Genomic DNA, 20,247 nt, shown 5'->3' on the forward strand with positions numbered 1-20,247 from the left:
GCAGCTTTGTGGGTGCTGTTGAGTTTTGAATGGGAAATGTGGTCAGCACCAAGTTATGTTTTCGATCGACCTGTGAGAAAAACCACTCCAGCCGTGTTCTGACCTTTTCCTCTACGTTCCCTTTCTGGGTGTCTCCACCCTCTGGTGTTTTTTAATCCAGGGTAAATCTTGGTCACGTTGGTTCCTCATCTTAAAACCACACTTTGGAAAGGGAAAAGGAAATACTAAAAAGGGGAAATATGTGACAGCTGCCTGTCAGCTTGCAGTTGTAACAAACCCCAGGAGAGCCTTCTGTCCTTCAGAGGGAGGCAAGTGGCTGGGTCAGCTGAGCAGCACATCCCAGTGACACGGCACCTCGTCACCATCCAGTGGCTTGGGAAGGCTGGAGGCCAATGGTGTTCAGCTCCTTCCTGGCTCAGCTTGATTGCTGGAGTCACAGCTGTGACTGTATGGTCACAAGTGGGTAGTGAGATCATCTCTCTCATGAGGTAGATGAGGAAAACTGTAATCACAGACTTGATGGGACTAAAAATTGCTTGGTCTTGGACAGTCTGTCTCTCATTGTAATGCTTGGCCTCAGGATTTCAGGACAATTTTTTTTTTCCTAATTATTTTTGGTACTGATATCCAACCCACTGTCCTTCCCCATGAAAAACCTCACCTCTGCACCCTTTCTTCTAACTGCTGTTTCACAGAAATATTTTGATTGTACTCTTCCTTCATCCTCACCGAAAAAACCCCCAAACAGAAAACCAAACCCATGAACAAAACCCACTTTACAAATAGGATATGATCTAACTTGGCAAAGCAAATGTTGGCAATGGCGTGTCCTTTCTGGGTGTTGTCAGCTGCAACCTACATTCTTTTTGCTGCCTGAAGACTTGATTGTGGCTCTCAGCACTGGACCTCGTGGGGATTGGAGCAGAGACATGAGCAGGAACATCTGGACTCCAGGAGCAAGCATCATACCTTCAGGAATGCTGGGGGAGTGCATGCCTTGGCACTCCTTTTTTTTTTTTTTTTTTTTTTGGGTACCTTTGGAAACATCTCATTGGCTTTGCAGCCAGAACAGAAACTGCTACTGCTTTTACAGGGTGTTCTGGGATGTGTGTACCAGGGATGTGGAGCAATCCCGTAAGTGGTTGGCAGGGAATGGGAGAGGGAGTATGTGGGGTAAAGTACTTTCAAACCTTTCTTTTCCTCTTTCCCTGTGTCCCAAGCAGGTTCTCTCCTGTGAGATGGCACTCATATTTGGTAGTTTGCTCTTCATCCTTTTGGCTCAAATCATTGGGCAGATCATCTTGCAACATGGAGAGGGGATGTGGTGGATTAATACCAGCTGGGTATAAATGTTAGTCCTTAATGGTTTCAGTGCTAAGAAAGTGCCAGGTGAGGAAGTGAGAGGAGGAAGAAGGAAGTCACTGTGAATAATTAATTCCAGATCTGGGAAGAGTTATCAGAGCAGAGGTGCTTAGGCTTCCCTGTGGTATTACAGCCCATGCCACGATTGAAAGTTTCTGGATTTAATCTCTCCTATTTGTATCCTCACTAAGGATGAGTAATGTGGTTAAGACTTTAAATGGGGATGTGAGCTGTGTTGGGAGCTGTACTTCCAAAGACTGCCATGCCCCTAAGACATGCCATTTGAAATCTTAGGTTTTGCCAGAAATATTGCTGATAGCTTGATCCTGCACATAAATTAATTCACTGTGATGCTGACAGGGGTGGTGTCGTGTGCCCCTCAGTGCCCTTAGCTCAAGGCTTTAAAGTCACGGAAAGACTGAGAGTTCTGGTGCTTTGGAGCAGTTGACTCTTCTTGATGTCTGGACTTCTGTGGAGTCAGGCACCTGTTGCTTTTGTGGGTTTTGCAGAGTCCCCTTTGTACTTCTCCAAGCAGTGTGCCTGCCGTGCAGTGGGCTAGGTCTGGTTTTTGAAGACCCCAAGCCCTGTTTTTACCTCTGCTCCTGCCACCCCCATTTGTTGCTTTCCTTGTCTGTAAAACTGATGGTGTAAGATTTCCTCAGCACCCAGAGGGGCTTTGCTGTCTTTGGCTGGAAAGGTGGAGATGTGTGGGATGTGTTTGGAGTGTACGATGTCGTGTGCAGCTCCGTTGCATTGGCTTCAGGAGAGACACAGCAACACCACCATAGGAATGTGACACCAGGATGGCAGCCTGGATGACAGCCAGCACTGTGGGCCTTCCTGAAACTTCTACCATCCACTTTCCAGGGTTCCAGCTGTCCCCAGTGTAGTAAAGATCAATAAAGATCTTTCCAATGCTTGGTGTCGAACGGAGGGAAGAAGAAGGAAGGTGCCTGTAAATTAAGCCCTCTGCAGAGCTGTTGGTTTGCATCTGTGCCTCTGTGCTGTGCAACCACATCTTCCTGCCATCGAGCTGCAGGCATTGAGATGCTGATCACATCTCCCTCCAGAATCCTTCTTTCTTAGTTTTACAGTGCTCATTATTAGTGATCAAGCATCATAAATAACTGAACTTTTCCATCAGTTTGCCTTTTGCTGGACCACCAGGACTTAACTTTTAACTGTTGTTAAAAGGATGGTATTTGGCTCTTCGGTATCTGACAGAAGTTGTTGGAATAGGAAAAAGTTGTGACCTTTCCCCTTTCTACCTGAGGTGTTGAGAAATTTGATGGATTGTATCTGGAGGACTAATGGGTTTTAATGGTTCATGATCTCATCTGCTGTGGCCTGGTTTTAGAAAGAAGAGAGAGCTATTGAACAAAAATGGAAAAGCAGCAGTACACCAAATGAATTATATGTAGTAGGAAGATATTTTAAAAATAGTGACACACCTAATGGAGACTCAAATGAGAATAATTTCTCAGAAGCTTAGGATTATGCAATAAAACCTATGAATAACAAGAAAACATTTCCTAGCACTGAATAGTGGAGAACAACACAAGTAAGTGAGTGAACAAGGTAGTGGGGAGACAGCTGCAGGGTCTTTGCATAGTGTGGCAGCTGGTTATGGGGTCCCTGTTCCTTGGGTTGGATCTGTGAACAGGGTATTGGGGGCTCTGCCTGACAGTGTACAACCCAATGGATTCCCCCTAAGTTACACCTAAGTGCTGTCCTGCTGTAGCTGTGCAGTGGTGGTCCCTTGGCGACCAACAAGAGTGCCCTGGACACAGAACCTCAGACCATGTGCAGACTGTGCTACTTAATGTAAAGCCATAAATGATTCATAAAGTCTGCCTAGATTTGTTAGGGAGGTTAATTAAAACTGAAGGTGAATGCTGTGCCTTGGAAGACTCCTCAAGACTGAGAGAACTGTTGTTGCTTCTCTGCCCAATCTTTTTTGTTTCTCCTCTGTATTTCTGCCTGGTGCCTGTTCTGTTCCTCTCTGGGCCAAACCCAGGTCTCTGGTGTGCACTGGCTGGTGCATGGGCTACCTGGGCTTGCTTTTTCACTGCTCTTTCCCTCCTGGGGGACACTGCCTCAGTGCTAAGCTCAGCTGTGTCACTGCTTTACTTTGAGAAAGTTCCGCTCAGCTCCTCATTGTGGTGGCCCTTGGAACGTTTCCACGTGGGAAGTGCCACCAACTTGCCTACTTGGCACCAGTCAATGAATTTATTTCTTTATTGCTGCAAACAGAAAAAGAGGCACAATTTCCTGGCTTGTCTGCCAAGTTATTTTGAGTTAATGTAGGAGGTAGAAAATATGCTTGTTGATAATGTTGGGATCTTGGAGATAGAAGAGGGCAACCCCTGCATTGTGTGCTCGGTGATAGACCTAGAACGTGAGCTGTCAGCATCATCTCTTTGCAACTCCAGCTCTACAGCTATTTAAAGATTTTTTGTTTTGCTGGTAGTAACTGGTTACTGAGATTCATTGGTGTGTTGCTACTGTTCATTACATGGAAATAGAGAATTTTTGTTGTTTGTTTATTGGTCAAAGCTCCCAACAGTTTTGAAGTCCCCTCAAGAGCAGAGACCCTTTCCCACTTTCAGCCTCTTTTACCTGCAGTTGCACACAGAGGTGTTTGCAGGCAGATTTCCATACATTGGTTATGCAAGACTGTTAGCCTGATAGCAGCTACTGAATGTGAGCATGGGTGTATTTGCTGTAATCAAGTGTTCAGACAGCTGAAAATGAAGCCCTGCATTTGCCATCCTTTAATTTAGTGGTCCTGCATTGATGTCAGTATTTGCCTTTGGGAAATTAAAGTAATCTGTGATTTTCCTTCCCATCCATTAAAAAAAACTAGCTGTAGGAGGAAGGCAAGAGGAGTTGGAAGGAAGATACAGGGACGGACTGGACATGGTGGTACTTGGTATGGCCTTACAAAGAAATATGGTGAATAATTGAGGTTTAATTGTGCTCAGCAGAGCTAAAGGTTTGCTTGTATGTGCTTGTGGTAGGGAAAGGCAGCATCCGTCCTGCTCACGTGGTTCTGGTTTCACACGGGCTGTGGGAGGGAACTGTGGGGGCAGATGTGGTGTCCTGCCCCTTCTCTCTGCAGGGGCTGCTCAGGGAGGCTCAGAGCAGCCTCTTCTCTCTTCCTGGCGTCTCCCCTGGCCACCATGTGCCATCACTTGGGGTGGTTCCAGCAGCTTTGCTGTTTGTGGCTCCTTGCAGAGTCATCCTGTGCTTGGCATGTTCTGTGCCCTCAGAAAATGGGTCCTCACTGGGAGGGTCTGGTCATCCTTTGTGTTTTCTTCTCAGTCCATTTTCCAGCCTAGTCATTTCTAGCCCCACACTTGTATGAGGCTGTGGATGGAAACTCCTCTGCTGCAGACTCCAGTGTGTGCATGGCATTCGTAGACTCTCCCACGTCCTCCCATTTTGTTTTGAATTGCCCTTAAATTTCTAAAAGAGTGGGTCCTTACTCAGTGATGGTACTGTTGGGATCAGTGCCTTGTCCTCAGTGAACTTCAGTACCGTGGGATTTATAAACAGGCAATTGGATCCCTTCCCCCTGCTACGTAGCTTGGGAAAAAAAGGTAAAAAATCCCTCTGGAGAGTTGTTGTTGTTTTTATTTGAAAATATAAGGAGAACGAAAACATAATAGTCCCTGAACCAGTCGTGTCTGTGTTTCTCTTTTTTTAACTTTATAACACCAATATTTTTTTCCAAATATACTAAAGAGCATCTGCCTGCAACCATTAGTTTTAAATTATTCATTGCTTTAGAGGTGAGATTTCTCAAAAGCAATATAAATTGGTGTAACACCATTAGGAGCAGGCTCTGGCTCATGCTTTTGAAAGGTTTGGGGGTTTTTTTAAGATTTGAAATCTCCTTTTTTATCTATATTTTATTTGTAGCTCTTAAAGCAAGTTTTCTTGTCAGGAATTTTCACAGGATAAATAAATCCTATTCCTACCTGAGCAAATCTCCTGTAGAGGTGGGTAATCTCTTGGATGAAACCAGACTAAAATTGATGAAAGAGTCCAGGATTGGCTAAGAGTCATTAGTTATGCATGCTTGTTCATGGCTGGTGCACAGCTTGTAATTAGGCAGCTTGAACGAAAACAAAAGTAATATTTTAAGCAGCTGTCCTGAAACAAAAAATTAGAATGACAATATTACAGTAATAGCTGGAATAACTGGTTATAGGAGTTTTGAGAGGGACTGACTTTCCACCCATGTGTGAGTTTAGCTGCAGAGTGTTAAACTTGTGTTCAGGTGAGCTGCAAGGGCTTCAGCACTCAGGGTATGTGGACCTGGTGATTGCAGGTGGGATTGGCAGCCTTTTCCCAGTGCTGTCCATGTCTGCCCCTGGCACCTGCGGTGGGAATTACTGCCCTGAGCACTTTCCAGCCTTTGCAGGAATAAGAAGATACTTGGTACCCTGTTGTGTGTGTGTTTGCTTTTTTTTTTTTTCGGCACCCTAATTTGAATCTTAAAAAGTGCATGCTGTGCATTTGCAGGAAAAGCACTTCAGTCTGTTGGTCTGGAAATGCAAAATCCCCTTTGTACTAGACAGCCCTGAGGATTTTCAAAGGTGTCTGACTTGACTGACAGGTGCGTGTCAGCCTCGAAAAGTATGAGAGGGACTGATTAATCCAGACACCGTGTGTTTGGCTGAGAAAATTGCCATTTGACCTGTCCAAGGAGGTGCTACCTTATTAAAATGCAGAAAGATCTGACATTCCATAAGCATGATCTGGTAAGAGCTTAAACAAGAAAGATGACAAGAAATAACTAGAGGCATGTGAAAAACCAGCTTTAGCCTAACCCAGACTTTCAGCTCTTTCGACTGAACAGAGCCTTGGGAATTGCCTCTACGAATGACTGATTACATATGCAGTTCCGTTAATTAAAATTAAAAATTATGTAGGAAGTCAAAAGATATAGCTACTTGTTTAATTAAGCAAATGAAGTCCCTAGGTAGCTTTTATATTTGCTTTACTCACTGCAAGCGTCTGGCCTGTTCTGTTTTTGAAGCCATGTCAGCATTGACATGCCTTAGAAAAAGGCTGTTCTTCTGGGATGCTTATGGATTGTGCCTGTGGGGAAGGAAGGATGGGGCAGCAATGGGAGAAAGGATGTTCTAGGCTCCAGGGTAAACCCAGTCATCTTTTGTGTCTGATCCAAACACAATAAAAAGATTCCCACTGATTCTGATGTACCTCAGATCAGACTTCCCAGACTGGATTATCTGTTGTGGGGATGGGAGGGGAAAAAAAAAGAAAAAAATCTTGTAAACTTGTGTTTGTGAGATTTAATGCTCATGCCAGGTGCTGTGTTGAAGATGTCTTTTCATCCTGGAGGCCCACCTTATCTATACCTCATCTCCACTTTGGAGAGTGAGCGACTTGCAGGCAGGCACCCTTTGGATCTGCCTCTTCCCATCCTTTCCCAGGGGCAGGCCGGGCTCTCTCGGAGGCCAACTCACTCTACCTGCTCTTCGAGTTCAGTGGATGCTTCAGCTGGGTGTTGATATGTTGCCTGAGAGATTACCCTCCTTCTGAATTTGTTTTCCAAACCTCTTCCATTGATGAATCACGCACGACCAGTTTTTATTATATGTGTGAAGGGATGTGATTAAGGAGCCCTGTTTTGGTCTCCCTGCATCTGTTCCGCTCCTGAACTGGCTTATTTTTTGTAATGCAGAGAAGGGGAGTAAATAACACTTGCCCTGTTGTTGGGAACGATGTGAGTACAGCCCTTTTCTGGGGAAGGTGTGTGAGGTGGTTGACTGGGGCCCCTCCTTGTGGGAAACCAGTCCCTGGTAGCTGCCTTTGAAGTCACGTGGAGCAGCACGATCCCAGCAAGTTCAGGCATGGGGCACCATGTGAGTGGTTTGGGTTAGCAGTGGAGTTCCTAACTCCCAGCACACTGTCCTGGCACGGGCTTGTGCCTCGCAGTGGAAATGTAATGAAGCCGTGGCTGAACTCATCATCCTTACCTGCCCGTTTCCAGCTCGCTTGCCAAAATCCTCCAGTGCTTGTTTTCCCGAGTACGGCCGTGGGGTTCAGCAGAAGTTAGTGTGTGTGCTTAGCTCTGGGCCAAAATCCTGTGCTGTTCTCACAGAGACAGCTGAGCTCCAGCAGTTGATCTTTTCCACCCCTTGTGCTGTGGACAAACGTGCTGCCTTCATTTCTTTGAGGGTGACTAAAGGATTTACTACACTGATAAGCACACTTTCCTCTCCCAGTGAGCTAAAACTTGGCCAAGTTACCTCTAAACCAGCCAGAAAGTCTATGTTTTTCCTCCTGGTTCTTCCCTGGGGGACCGGGCTGTGGGTGAAAGCACTGGAGGGAGGGGAGGGTGATGATTGTTCACAGGTCTACCTGCCAGTGGTGTGATGCTGCTCGCCACCAGTTTAGTTTGATTTATTGAGATCACTGCACCTCATAGCATTCACGATACCAGGCACGCATAGAATTTCATACTTCTCCTTTGCTTCTCCCAATACAACGGGACTTTTCTTTGGCTTTGTTACTAAACCTTCCAGGCATAAGGCTGTGATTCCCTAAAATAAGTTATCCCATGCCAGATAGATCTTGGCAGTAGGAAACTTTTCTCTGTATGTATTACTCTTTGATGATTGTGTCAAATACATATGGATGGTTAGATTCCTGTATCACTTATCTCGTATATTGTGGTGTAGGAGTTCTCCCTGAGCATCATCTGTGCTGCCCTCAGGCTGTTGAGTTTCTGTGAGCCTCTTCTGCTTTCTTTAAGAAAGAACATCAGCTGCATTGTTGACCCAAACTGATTTCATGGTCTATTTTGGACTTTAATAACTCTGTCAACATTAATACTGCAAAACCCTGCTTCTCTGCAAAAGTGTAGGGATTTTGCCTTTAAGCAGCCACAATCAGTGCTGGGAAATAAAAAACCAGAAAAGAAGTGAGGAGCAAAAATTGGCGTCTGCACGGTACTTGTGTTACACCCACACTGCTGTTAGGAGGCTGGGTCCCGAGGGTGTTTGCTGGTGCTGGGAGGTACTGGCATCGCTGGAGCTGTGCCATTGTGGAGTCAGGGCCTGGGCTGCCAGCCCAGGTAGGGTTATCCCTTCCGTGGCTGGAGGGCCAGTCCTTTGGCAGCTGCTTCCTTTTGAAGTGCTCAGTTCTTAGTAAGTGACAGAACACGGTGAGAAGCCCTCTCCGTCTGTGAAAGTAGGTGCGGGTGATGGGAGTGCTTTGGTGACTGGAAAGATTGAAGGAGGGCTTACATCAGGAATTTCTCCTTTTGGGGACGCAGTAGGGTACCAAACTCCTGATCTGTGGGTGTCTGCTTTCAGATGGTTCTGGGCAATTTCTGCTTGCCCAGCTCTGGCTGCAGTTGCTGGGTCGGTAGAGCCGTCCCGAAGCGTGTGCTGTTTCTGTGGCTGCGCTGCAAGGGTGCAGGCGGTGCTGAAGGTGCGAAGGTGGGTGCTGAGCGTGTGAAGCAGGGGCAGGAGCACGAAGGGGCTGTGCTGCAGGGCTGGCTGAGCTCACCCTGGGGGCCCGAGCGAGGTGCTTGCTGTTCACACCCAGCTCAGCACGTGGGGCTGCCCTGGTACCACGGGTCCAGCAAGTGTGAGCAGCTCCCAGGCGTCAGCTGCTGCCAGCACGAGGCCACTCCGGCGGTGTGGCTGTGGCTCAGGGTGTCTGTGTCATGGTGGGAAGCACGTCCTGTCAGGCAGGTGTTGCTCTCAGGGAGCTGCTGATGTTTCTGAGGCCAGCTCAGGTCTGTGGTCAGACATTTTCCTTTCAGTTTTTTAGGTCAGGCGTTGTTTTCTGTTTCAGGCACGTTCCACGTGTCTAAGAGTTATCTCAGGTACTGTGTTGGCTGCTACCTAGCTGGTCAAATTCATCCTTAAAGGAGATCCCAGCAAGTCCAAAAGCCAGACTTTTCCCTGTGGTCTGTTACTACTTAATTTCATTATCATTTGTTGATGTTGTTGCTATCAATTTAAGACTAGAGAGACTCTTAAGACTGTCTGGTTTAAACTCTTGTCTAGGACAAGAGTTCCCCTTTGGTCCTGCAGCCAGCAGTGCTGCTGTGCCAAAGTTGCAGCAGCTCCTGGCATGCTGGGGCTTCAGGCTCATTTTGGAGCCTTTCAGCTGTAATTTTTAATTAGATCCTCCTTACGTGTTCTGTGAGAAGATCTTGAGTGTAGCTCAAGTCCTCTTGGCTGAGTGCTCTTGGACTGTGGTACAACATGAGCATAGCTGCTTAGTAGGTGTAGGGGATTTGACTGGTCTTTAATCTTGGAGTCTGGAGGGGAGAGAGATTGTTTTATAACTCCCATAAATCTCCTGCTATTGCTTTCTGAACTGTTTTGTTTCTGTTTTGTAAGACTGCTAGGGGCAGAGGACTGTGCTGTGCCAGGGGCAGAGGAATCCTGTTTGCAGAGATGAGGAGCAAGGTCTGTCAGGACTTTGGGCCAGTTTTTGTCTGTGCCCTGTGTCGAAGGTGGGTGATGCTTTTGTTGGATCCCCTGGCTCAGCCCAGCTGCTTGAGTTCTGACAAGCCTTTGCTTTTAAGACTGAACAAGGAGTACAGGGTTTATTCCACATCCCACCAGAGATACCGTGTGTGTCAGAAGAAGGGAGGAAGGATCCTCTTTGTCACTGTGGAAGCGGGAGTCTGATGTACCCTGTATGGAGACTGGCAGGAAAATGATAAGCACTGAAGAATGATTTTGGAAACCTAAGTAAGTAAGGATTTTTCCATAAAACGTGAATTCTTGGTATCCCATAAATCAATTTGCGTAATTATATGTTATTACATGTTATTATATATTTTGGAAAGAACCATCTCCTTACAAAGTTGCACATCTCTCCAGGGAACTGAAATTTAGGCAAAAATGATGCATGATATTGCTGGAGTTGAAATCTTTTTGGGGAATGTCTTCAGTATTAATGGAGACAGAGGGCTGTTCAAACACAGTTTCCTAAAACCAGTGTAATATGCAGTGCAAACAAGCACAAAAATTAATATTGAGTCAAAGCTAAATATTTGCTTTAAATTTTTCTGTGAGACTGATTCTAATTTTTTTTTAATTTTTATTTTTTTGTGGAGAGTATAGTGTCCATAAAGTCAGCATTTTAGTAGGATTTTCCCAAGCAGCTGTAGCATCTCTGTTGTGTGTCCCACTGATAAGAGTGTGTGCGTGGCACCTCGGAACTGTAGCTGGAGCTGTGTGAATGAGATGGGTGCTCATTCTTGTTCCTGAAAATATTTCTTCTGCTCATCCTAACAAGTTCCCAGCAGTTTAAATAACAGTTTCTCTACTTCTGCAACAAACTGTGGGCTAGGGAAATGCATGGCTGGCTGTGCTTCCCCTTCACTTACCCCAGAAGGCTGTTTTTTCTGGGCTGTGTCAGCATTCCTGGGAGTGGAGGTGCCAGCAGAAAGTGCTGCTGTACCTTAACCCTGCAGAGTCAGCCCAGCTCAGATACGTCCTCCCACCTTCAGCTGTGCAGGTGCTTCACCTCCGTTTGCAGCTTGGCTGTTTGGCTCCTCTTTAGGGTTCACCTTTCTGTTTTTCCAGTGTCTTAATGTTACTGCCTTAAAAGGACTGGTTGGTTGGTGGCAGCAGTGTTTTTTGGAAACCACGAGCGAATGTCTGGGTCAGGGGTGGTCTGCAGCCCTTGCTCTGGGAGCTCAGGTTGAAGGTTGGGGGTTTATTCCAGTGATGTGCTGTGTGTTTACACTGGAGAGGAATCAAAGGGCTGACAGGGCACACCGTGTGTTACCCCTGAAGAAGGGGGCAGCCTGAGCTCGTCGTCCTGTGGTTGTACAGGAGGAGCAGAGAGGGTTTGGATGAGCAATCTTTATTCATTCCCCCAGGGAGCTCCGTTTTCAAAATTCCCGTTCTGCACAGGTGATCAATACCCACGAGGTGTGAAGCTCCTCTTTGCTAATTTTAACCTTGAAATCTGTGGGAACAGCTGAGGGGGTGCCTTGTTATTTCTTTCTTTGTTTTTGTTTTCTAACTGAGGTTTCTGTGTGACAGCCTGACTCAAACTTCACGAATCCTTAGCTGTCATTTTAGCTGGTAAATAAAAAATACTAAAAGTAAGACCTTTATTAAAAATGTATCTCAAAAAATCTACTCACCAAAAAAATAAATGCTTTCTTTCAAGGACAGGCTGACTGACACTGGGATTGAATCTCTGATCCCTAAAATTATGTTCTGTATTTCTATCTCTATCTAATTTAGATTAAACGAGAAGAAGTCCTTAGGTAACAGCACTGAGAGTTTTCTATTTCCTGTGGTTTAAGGCCAAAAGGTGATTTATATAAGAAATCAGCATTTGCCTCAGCACTGATGGTATTTTGAGAGACTGAAACAATTTCACTGAGATAAAATATAATAGGGAGGAAATATCCATATAATTCTCGAAACAGATGCACATTGATCTTTTCAGAGAATTTAGTGTTAGTCCTGCTTCATTTATCTCACAAATTGGAACACTATTAACTGTATATATTTTTTTTTATATACTTCTGTTTCCTCTAGCAAGGTTGAGATTGTTCAGCACTTCTAGGAAAAAGAATAAATCAAGTTTCTTATTTTTTATGGAGTTCTGAATGCTGAGCAATTTGGGCACTGGATGCTTGATTTTTTTTTTTTTTTTTTTTTTCAATTAAAGGTGTGCATGAGCATACATACAGGTTCAAATATTATCAAATGTTGGCAGGATTAGTCAGGCAAAATCCCGAGAAGAATTTCTACCTCAAAAAAACCAATCTTCTAACATTTCCTTTCCTTTCTTTCAGGTGGATTTGGAGCCAGAAGGCAAAGTGTTTGTTGTCATAACTCTGACAGGAAGCTTCACAGAAGGTAAGGGAGTTACTTTGGCTTGTTTCCATTCAGAGCTGGACTCTGGTCTGTGTTCCTGCCATCAGTTCCAGAGCGGTGCAGACGTTTGGATTCTTCAGGGGCCCCATGCTGTGGTGTGCCTGAGATTTCTTGAGTGATGGGGGAGGTCTGCAAGGGGCTGTTGGTGACAGCTGGAGCTGTGTGTGCCCTCTGCTCTGATCTCAGACCTGGGGAGCCGGTTCATGCTCTCTCTCATTTATTTCCCTGAAGATGTCCTTCAGACAGATTGGTTTTGTCACTTGTGCTTTTCACCTGGGTGCCTTTTGAAGGGCAAGCTGAGGAGAAAGTGGAGCATGTTTAAAATAGAACGTGTTTAAAACATCTGGATGATTTTTATTCCGTAATGGTTCCCATCTACTTCACGAGGATTTCTGTTTCCCAGGCTCACTTTGCACAGGAAACTTGCAAATTTTTAGTGTGACAGCTGCCCCAAAAAAGTATCTGGGCAGCTTTTTTTTTGGTAACTGTATTTTATAGTGTGATGGTTTTGATTTCCCTGTTGGTTATTGTCATACCAGTTATGAGCGTGGATGTGAGTGTGGATGTGAGCAACCCGGGAAATCTTTGTATTTGTAACTAGAGAGCAGGGAGAGTGGCAGGGTGTGCTGGGGAGGCCTGGAGAAGTTTCTTGCAGGGGTGAAAAGGACGTTAGAAATTGGCTTTAATTGCCTATGACAGAGGCAGTGATGGAAAGAGAAGAAACTGGAGGGCTTTTACTGACTTACATCCCAGTTTGTATCCACGTGCAAGAGTGTCATGCTTGGCTATCTAAAGCAGGGTTGAGCAGGGATGGTGGGCATGAGCATAAATCCAGAGTGTGTTTCAGATCTGTGCTGGTGGCTGAGCATGCTGCTAACAAGGTCTCAGAGATGAGAAATGAAGAACTCAGATGTTTGTATAGCTACTGCTTTCTGAGGGAAATGGGAAATGTTGGAAATAATTCACTTTTCTTTCCTCTGTTGTTCTTGAGGATGTGTAGGCTTACAGAGCAGGAAGATCAAAGATGGCTCTTGGGTTTTTTCTTGTCTGGTCATTCCCATGTATGGTCACATTTAGAGTTTCCAAGAAAAGTCCTAATTCAGGGCAAGCCTGATTACAGATGCTGACTCTTCCCAGTCATTGGGTAAAAGAGGCATTCATGAGGAAGGGGTTTCCTTCTTATAAATAGTGAGCTCTCACTCATAACATCGTGTTTATTTGCTGAAAATGTGGAGGATCAGAATTGTATTTGAAATTTTAAAGTTTTTTTTGGAAAGAAGTCTGAGAATAATTCACCGCTTGAAAGCTCAAAAAGCGGCTTCCTACTTGTTCCTCTGATCTGGAGGGCAGCAACTGCTGCATCCTCCCTGCTCCCTATGACTTTTTATGCCTAGCTAGTTGTTTTGTTTATGGGAATAGCCAAATTCACGGGGTCTCAGGCACCGTTGTCTACCTCCAGTAAAGTAAAAGTCCAAAAAGTGGGTAAAGAGAGGGAGGAAATAGGAGGGGGAAGAAGAAAAACTAGCAAAACCCGAAAAACTCCAACCAAACAGTAAAGGCTGGGTTTTTAGGCCCACCTGAGACTGTCCTGTTTCGTTGTCTTCAACTGCTTACCCAAAATAGGCAGTGCTGGTGGTGCTTGGACTTTACTTTTAGGAGTGGGGGGTTTTTGGTTTGATTGAAAGCTCTTCTGACCAAAATGGAAATTCGGTTCTGCTCACCTACAGCAGGGATGGGGGAGCAGGGTGTCACTCCTGTGAGTCTGCCAGAGGCATTTGAGGACTGATGAGGATGTGAGGGCACTATAGGAAACATACAGCCGGGAAGAGGTCAGTTCTTTGCAGGTTCCTGTATGGCTCTTGTGTCCATCAGTGCTACCCTGCTGTTCTGAGGCAGGGAGACCTGCCTGTGTGATGTGTTAAAAATACATGTAGTTTTTCAGAAAAAGAAAGCAACAGAGCAATAGGAAGTGAGGGAGGTCTAGAGAAATTATACCTGCCTCTCTTTATTTTCTCTGCTTGGATATACTTGCTGGCTAAGCTGTATCTGATTGTATTAACTCCCCTCATTCAGCTGACATTTCCTGTGTAAAGCAACCAGTACAAAATTAAAATGAAAATCTCTTTACCTTGGGAGGAGATTACCTCTCACAGAAATCACAGAATGCTCTGAGTTGGAAGGGATCCACAAGGATCAGCCAAGTCCAAGTCCTGAGCTCCCCAAGGGTGATACATCCTTGGGTCCTGGTGGCCCTGGCACCCAGCTGGGGTGGAGGGAAGCATCTTCCCCAGCCAACTCCCTCACTGGCCCAAGAGCTGTTTCAGTCCAGGCTGTTTTATAAAGAAGGTGAGGACTAACTTCTGCCTGCTAGACTTCAGGCATTGCTTAGGGATTGATTTCCTGCCCCTTCTCAAATGAATTTATTTACTCTTTTCTGGGTTTTCTTTATTTCACCCTGCCTGATAATAGGATTTTTTTTCAAGTCATCAAAATTATGATTCCTTTTAAAAACTTCCTTATTCTTTTTACTCTGGAAATAAATATGATTTTTTTCCCCCCAAGGGTGTCTTTAGCATTTCTTACCTCTCTCTGTCTCTGTTTGTGTCTCCTTGCCTCTGCTCCCTTAAAAATAATGAATGTGCCTTCTCTGAGGTGTGTTTTTGCTGTGGATGTGCCCCATCCGTGGATGTGAGGCACACTGTCAGCTGAGGAGCTGGGAACAGGAGCAGGGTGCAGTGTGTGGGGCCACACCAAGCTCTGCCCAGCCCTGGGGACTGCAAGAGCTGTGGTTTGACAGAACCCAGAGAGTCCTGCTTCCCTCCTTCCGTGTGATCCTGTGTGTGTGCCCAGATCTTTGAGATAATCCACAAGATCTCAACTCTTGCAGGCCTTCTTTAAAGGGAAAAAAATCTGCTTTATTGCTCTCTAAAATCTGTACTACTCTTGGGGTGCCCCAGAGGGTGTTGCTCAGCTGGTGACATGAATTCAGACCTGCTTGTTGCTTTTTCCCACTGAATACTGGTTTCAGCTGTGAAAGGGCAAATCGTGAGTCAACTCTTCTTGGGCAGGGTATGATTGATTTGAAATAAAAGCCTTGCAGTGAGTGTGGGTGAACCACTCTGTGGTTGGTGCTTCTGGACCCCTGTGAGAAGTTAGAAGAGATACCCAAGAGCTGGTGATGGTGTCTGGGCCAGGCTGTTTGGCTGCAGCAAGGTCAGGCTGGACACTGAGAGACCCCAGCTGTGTGTCTGGATGGATTGAACCTCTCTCCTTGCAGCACTGGAGTCCCAGAGCCAGCCCAGTCCCCTCTCTGCTTTGCCTGCAAGGTGTGCTGTGTGCCCTCAGTTTGCCACCTCTCTTTCTGTTTGCTCTATTTAATTCTGAGCAAAGCTAATTAAATTAATACAAATGAAGTAGTTGGCTGAATTAATGAATGAAGCAAACCCTGTAGAAAACAGAGTGCTTCTATTTTAGTGCTTTGAACTCTTGCAATTTGCCTTTTTTTAATTATTTTTTTTTTCACATTGTCACTCAAAGTGATAATTCTGGCATGAAGTTCAGTTTTAATTTTGTCGTTGTGAGGTAAGTAATGGTTGTTTCTTTTCTTTCAGTGTCAGTAAAGACAATGACAAATTCGAGTTCTGGGCAAGAAATAGAACGAGAATATCGAAAAGCCAAGTGAGTTGGTAGAGCAGATATAGCACCCAGTGTTAAATATTTCATGTTGGTAGGGTTTGCAGCAGCAAGGAGTCATAGAATCATATTGGAAGGGACCTTAAGGATCATCTAGTTCCACTCCCCCCCAAGGGGGGAAGCTGAACCTGCTTACCTATGGATAACCTAAGAAGCAGGTTCAGGAAGCCTAAACCTGCTTCTAGGCCAGGAAATGTTTCTCTGTTTTGCAGCTGGCACATCAGAATGGTTTGTTCTCAAACATCAAGACTCTTGGTCTTTTGCTGTCATTTTTCTTAGAATACATTTTTCTAACAAAAACAAAGTGTTTTTTAAGAAATAACATTTTCTGAGACAGGTGCCACAAAAGCTCTGCAGTGCTGCATAGGTATTGTGCTAAGGAGATCCTTGCTCTGCACTATTATGTAGCTTCTCAGCCCCATAAAATTTCTATTGACAGATCTGTTTTCAGGCTCTTGCATAACAGGGAGGAAGAAGAGTTTTACCAGTCCTCTGTAAACTGCAGTAATGACTGCTTTCAGCCCATCTTTTGTAGATAAGGGAATAAATACTGGAAACTAGGAACCAGGAATAAAAAAATGCCCTGTTCTCATCTCCTGTTTCGTTGGGCCACTCTTCTCTTTTGGTTTACTGGCTCAAGAAGAGTTTTAAAGCTTGTAGTAGGCACCACCTAAAAAACCTCCTGGTCTAAACAGGCCATATCAGTGCAGAGTAAGATAAAGTAAGTTCTGCTGTCTTTGGTTCACAGTCTGAGGACATGGAAGTCTTTAATGTCTAGTCCAAAGTCTTATGTGGCAGAGACCAGCAGGAGACATGTATTTCTACACTCTTGTATATTTTTCCAGTGTTTGCACTTTTTCCAGTGCTTTATGCTTGTCACACCTGTGTGCTGTAGGCAAGGGATTTCCAGATCCACTCCGTGTTGGTTCAGCTCTGCATTTTCAGATGGAGATAGGTCAGAACAGTTTTGAGTCCCATGGGGGAGAAAATATGCCCTAAGTGTGCCCTGAGAAGATTGAGCCCTTGCAGGGACCAGGACTGTAATCCACAGATGCTGTGCATCTCTGTGTGGCAGGCAGGTGAACTTCAGTGGATCCCCACCCTTGCTGAAAGATGTCAGTCAGGTGAAAAAATGAATGTCAGGTTTAAAAACAGAAGGTTTCCAGAGGCTGATCTTGAAGTCCTGAGCAGGTGTTGCTCTCCTGGAGGTCACACTCTACCCCAACAGATGTTTATCAGCCAAGCCAGTGGGAGCAAGGGCAGCTCTCTATTTGTCCTGAAGCCTCCAGGAGTTTATTTTTTTCGTATTTCAAAGTGAAACTTTCAAAATGTATACATTGCATTTCATGTGTAAATACTGAGGAGAGAACCCAAGTATTCTTGCACCCTGGTACTCTGATATCTCACATATGCCTCTCTTCCATAAAAAAAAAAAAAAAAAAAAGACAAGGCAAGTTTGGTAAATTCTGAATTTTCACAGGGAAAAAGGATTTCAACAGGAAGGCAAACAAACAAAGCTGTTTATTCCTGCTAGCAGGAAGAGCCAGACCCTGGGAAATGATTTGCTTGGTGTTTATAGAGGGACTGTAATGCAGAGCCAGGAGGAGAACAGCACCCCAGCCTGCTACATACCCACAAGGCTACTTTTATTTCTCAGAAAATGATGCATAGGAGCCCCACAGCTATTGCAGTGTGTCTGATGCCAAGAGGTTTTTGTCAGTAATTTGTGACTTGCCAAGATCTGCCAACTGCAGAGATATTCAGGGACTGTAAAAACGCAACAAGCAGCAGTGTCAGGGTTAACTTCGCTTCCTCAGTGGACTGTGTTTTGTCTGGGCTCTGAAACCTAGAGATAAATATGCAAGCTTGCAATCAGCCCTGGGATTTCAGTGTTCCTGGCTGTAATGAGGAACAGAGGTTTCTTTGCTTTATTTTAATGTGATTCCTGGAAGAGGTGACAGTAGCTCCCGGAGGAGCTTAAACCTGCTTGGGCTTGGAGGACAGGGCTGTGCTGGAGCCGGTGTTTGGGCTGCAGTGGGGCAGGATGATGAGTGTGGGATGGAAGGAGATGAACATGAAGCTGTAGGAGGTGAGTGCTGGGATCCAGGGGTGCTGGCACAGCCCTGATTGCTGCACTCTGATGGCTGTTTCATGGCCATCCCTCTCTGGACCCAGTGTGGTTGAGGACACCTGGATGATACCCTGGACTGGGATGAAGGGGGTTGCCCTGTACACTAGCACACCTCATGGCTGTGCCTGAATTTCTCTAGACCACAGTTTGTGAGGTGCCTGGCTGATGAAATAGGCAAATGGCTGTCCAAAACGCCCAGTGCTTTACCAAGGGTCACTCTGTAAATCTGTACCAGAAACTGGAGGAAAAAAATACCAACAAAACCATGCTGTTTGTTTTGTTATGTATATAATTATAATTACATATAACTTCAGCTCCACCAACTATCAAATTAGACTGTACCCCATTTTATATCCAAGTCTCTCAACTCTGGCTGCTGGAGGAGACTCCTGATTTAGGTGGTACCACTGCAGTCAAGGATTTTCCTTGTGTCTGGGTGCCTGGCAGCCCAGTCTGTCCGGCATCCAGAAGTCCGTATCACCTGGAGGGAACCAGATGCTGTTGTGCCACAGTGTTTAATTACCTGAATTTACCTGGGAGTTATTCAGGCATCTTTAGTGCTTCTGGGGAGACCCAAGGTTCCCTCTGGCTCTGCAGACATGAGGAGGACCAGCAGCATCAGTCTGCTGCATGGTGAGGGCGTTGTGCAGTTCAGTCCTGCACCTCACTGGAGGAGGGCAGTGTGTCCCAAATAGCAAAGGGCAGAACAGGGTCTTCAGCATTAGGTGAGCTGGCATGGAGCTGGTAGGAAGAAGAGCTCATCTTCTAGTTGTGCTTTAGGAGATGAATACTCACACTTTCAATTTATACATCCCTGTTTTAGGTTGTTCCAGACCATGCACAGCATAAAATAATGAGTTTCCTGCTCTTCAGTGCCAGCTGTTTTTGTTTCCTGGAGTGTTTCAGCAGCAGTGATTCTGTTTGTTTTCCAGAATGAAATGCTGAATCAAAATAGAGCTTAGAGCAAAGAGATCCTGACGTTGCTTGGCCAGGGTGACCTCAAGCTTGGCAGAGGCAAGAGAGGGAGGGATGAAAGCTTCTGCTGTCCCTGTCTGCTGTCTTTGGGGAAAATCTGCTCATTTGTGATGTGGGATAAGCTGCATGCCATCACCATGGCTTGGAGTGCTATGGACACCACCTGCACTGAGCAGGTTCCCGCCTTGGTGGCTGCTGCTCCTGGCACTGCCAGCACTGCTGGTGGTTGCAGATAAGAGAATGAGGCAGTTTCATAATTGAGGGTAAATCTGTCTGTCTGAAAAGGATGCTCCTGGGTTTCCCTGGGGCTGCCTTGAGTGGGGCCAGTTCTGCACCAGCTGTCTGGACTGGGAAATTGGAGCAGGGCTGTGATTGGTTTTTGAGCCAGAATTCTCCCCTGAGCTCAGCCCTGCCCTGGGTGCTGCAGGGGGCAGGAGTGGGAGCCCCAGCAGTGGTGTAGAGGAGGGAGGAAGGCAGGAGGTCTGGCTGAGCAGGTGTCCTGCTCTCCTTGCCCCATCTGCTGAGACAAGGGGCAAGGGCACTGAGTGGTGGAAACAATGGAAAAGTTGTTTTGAGAAGAAATGGAGCCATAAGGGTCTGCAAGGACAGAGATGAGGAGTATAAGGAGAGATAGAAGGAGACTGGTCGGGGGAGTGGTGGTGGATGGGTGTAGGCAGGAGTTGTCAGGAAGAAATAGCTTAAAGAGGCCCAAAAGGTTAAAGGAGGTGGGAGGAGGAGAAAATGGACAGAGGGATTGTAGAGGAGCTGCAGGGGACAAGGAAAGGCTGCAGCAGCATAGCTGTGACCATCAAAGCCTGTTTCTTGCTAGAATCTGGAACTGTTTCTAATCCCAGAATCTCAGCTCTTTTCTGCCGTCTAGCTGCCAGACCTGTTGAGCATGTCGCTAGCACAGATCCACACAGCAGAGCACAATCCTTTCCTGGGAAGTGTGTGTTCGTTCCTGTGTTAGTTCTCTCCTCTCCCCCGGAGCTGTGCACTCAAAACCGCAGCCTTGCTGCTGAGCCAGGACTGGGAAGACTGCTCCAGCTCCAGCAGATGAACTTGCTTCCACTGATAGTTTCCTTTGTTTATAAAATGTAGGAAATTGCCTTAAAGCCAGAAACCTTTTCATTTGAAGGATGTCACTAGACAATCAAACTCCCGAAAGTCAGCCAGTGCTGA

At 45.7% G+C, this 20,247-nt stretch overlaps 1 protein-coding gene across 1 annotated transcript in view; it reads left to right on the forward strand.

Annotated features, from left to right (window-relative positions):
- PRKCH (protein kinase C eta) overlaps positions 1-20,247 on the forward strand; it is a 113,886-nt gene that overhangs the window by 14,915 nt on the left and 78,724 nt on the right. Inside the window, 1 exon segment of the mRNA XM_039552558.1 lies at positions 12,185-12,248. Coding sequence (XP_039408492.1) covers positions 12,185-12,248 — 64 coding nt within the window.

The sequence above is a fragment of the Corvus cornix genome, chromosome 5 (assembly GCF_000738735.6).
Source record: "Corvus cornix cornix isolate S_Up_H32 chromosome 5, ASM73873v5, whole genome shotgun sequence".
NCBI classification, from domain to species: domain Eukaryota; kingdom Metazoa; phylum Chordata; class Aves; order Passeriformes; family Corvidae; genus Corvus; species Corvus cornix.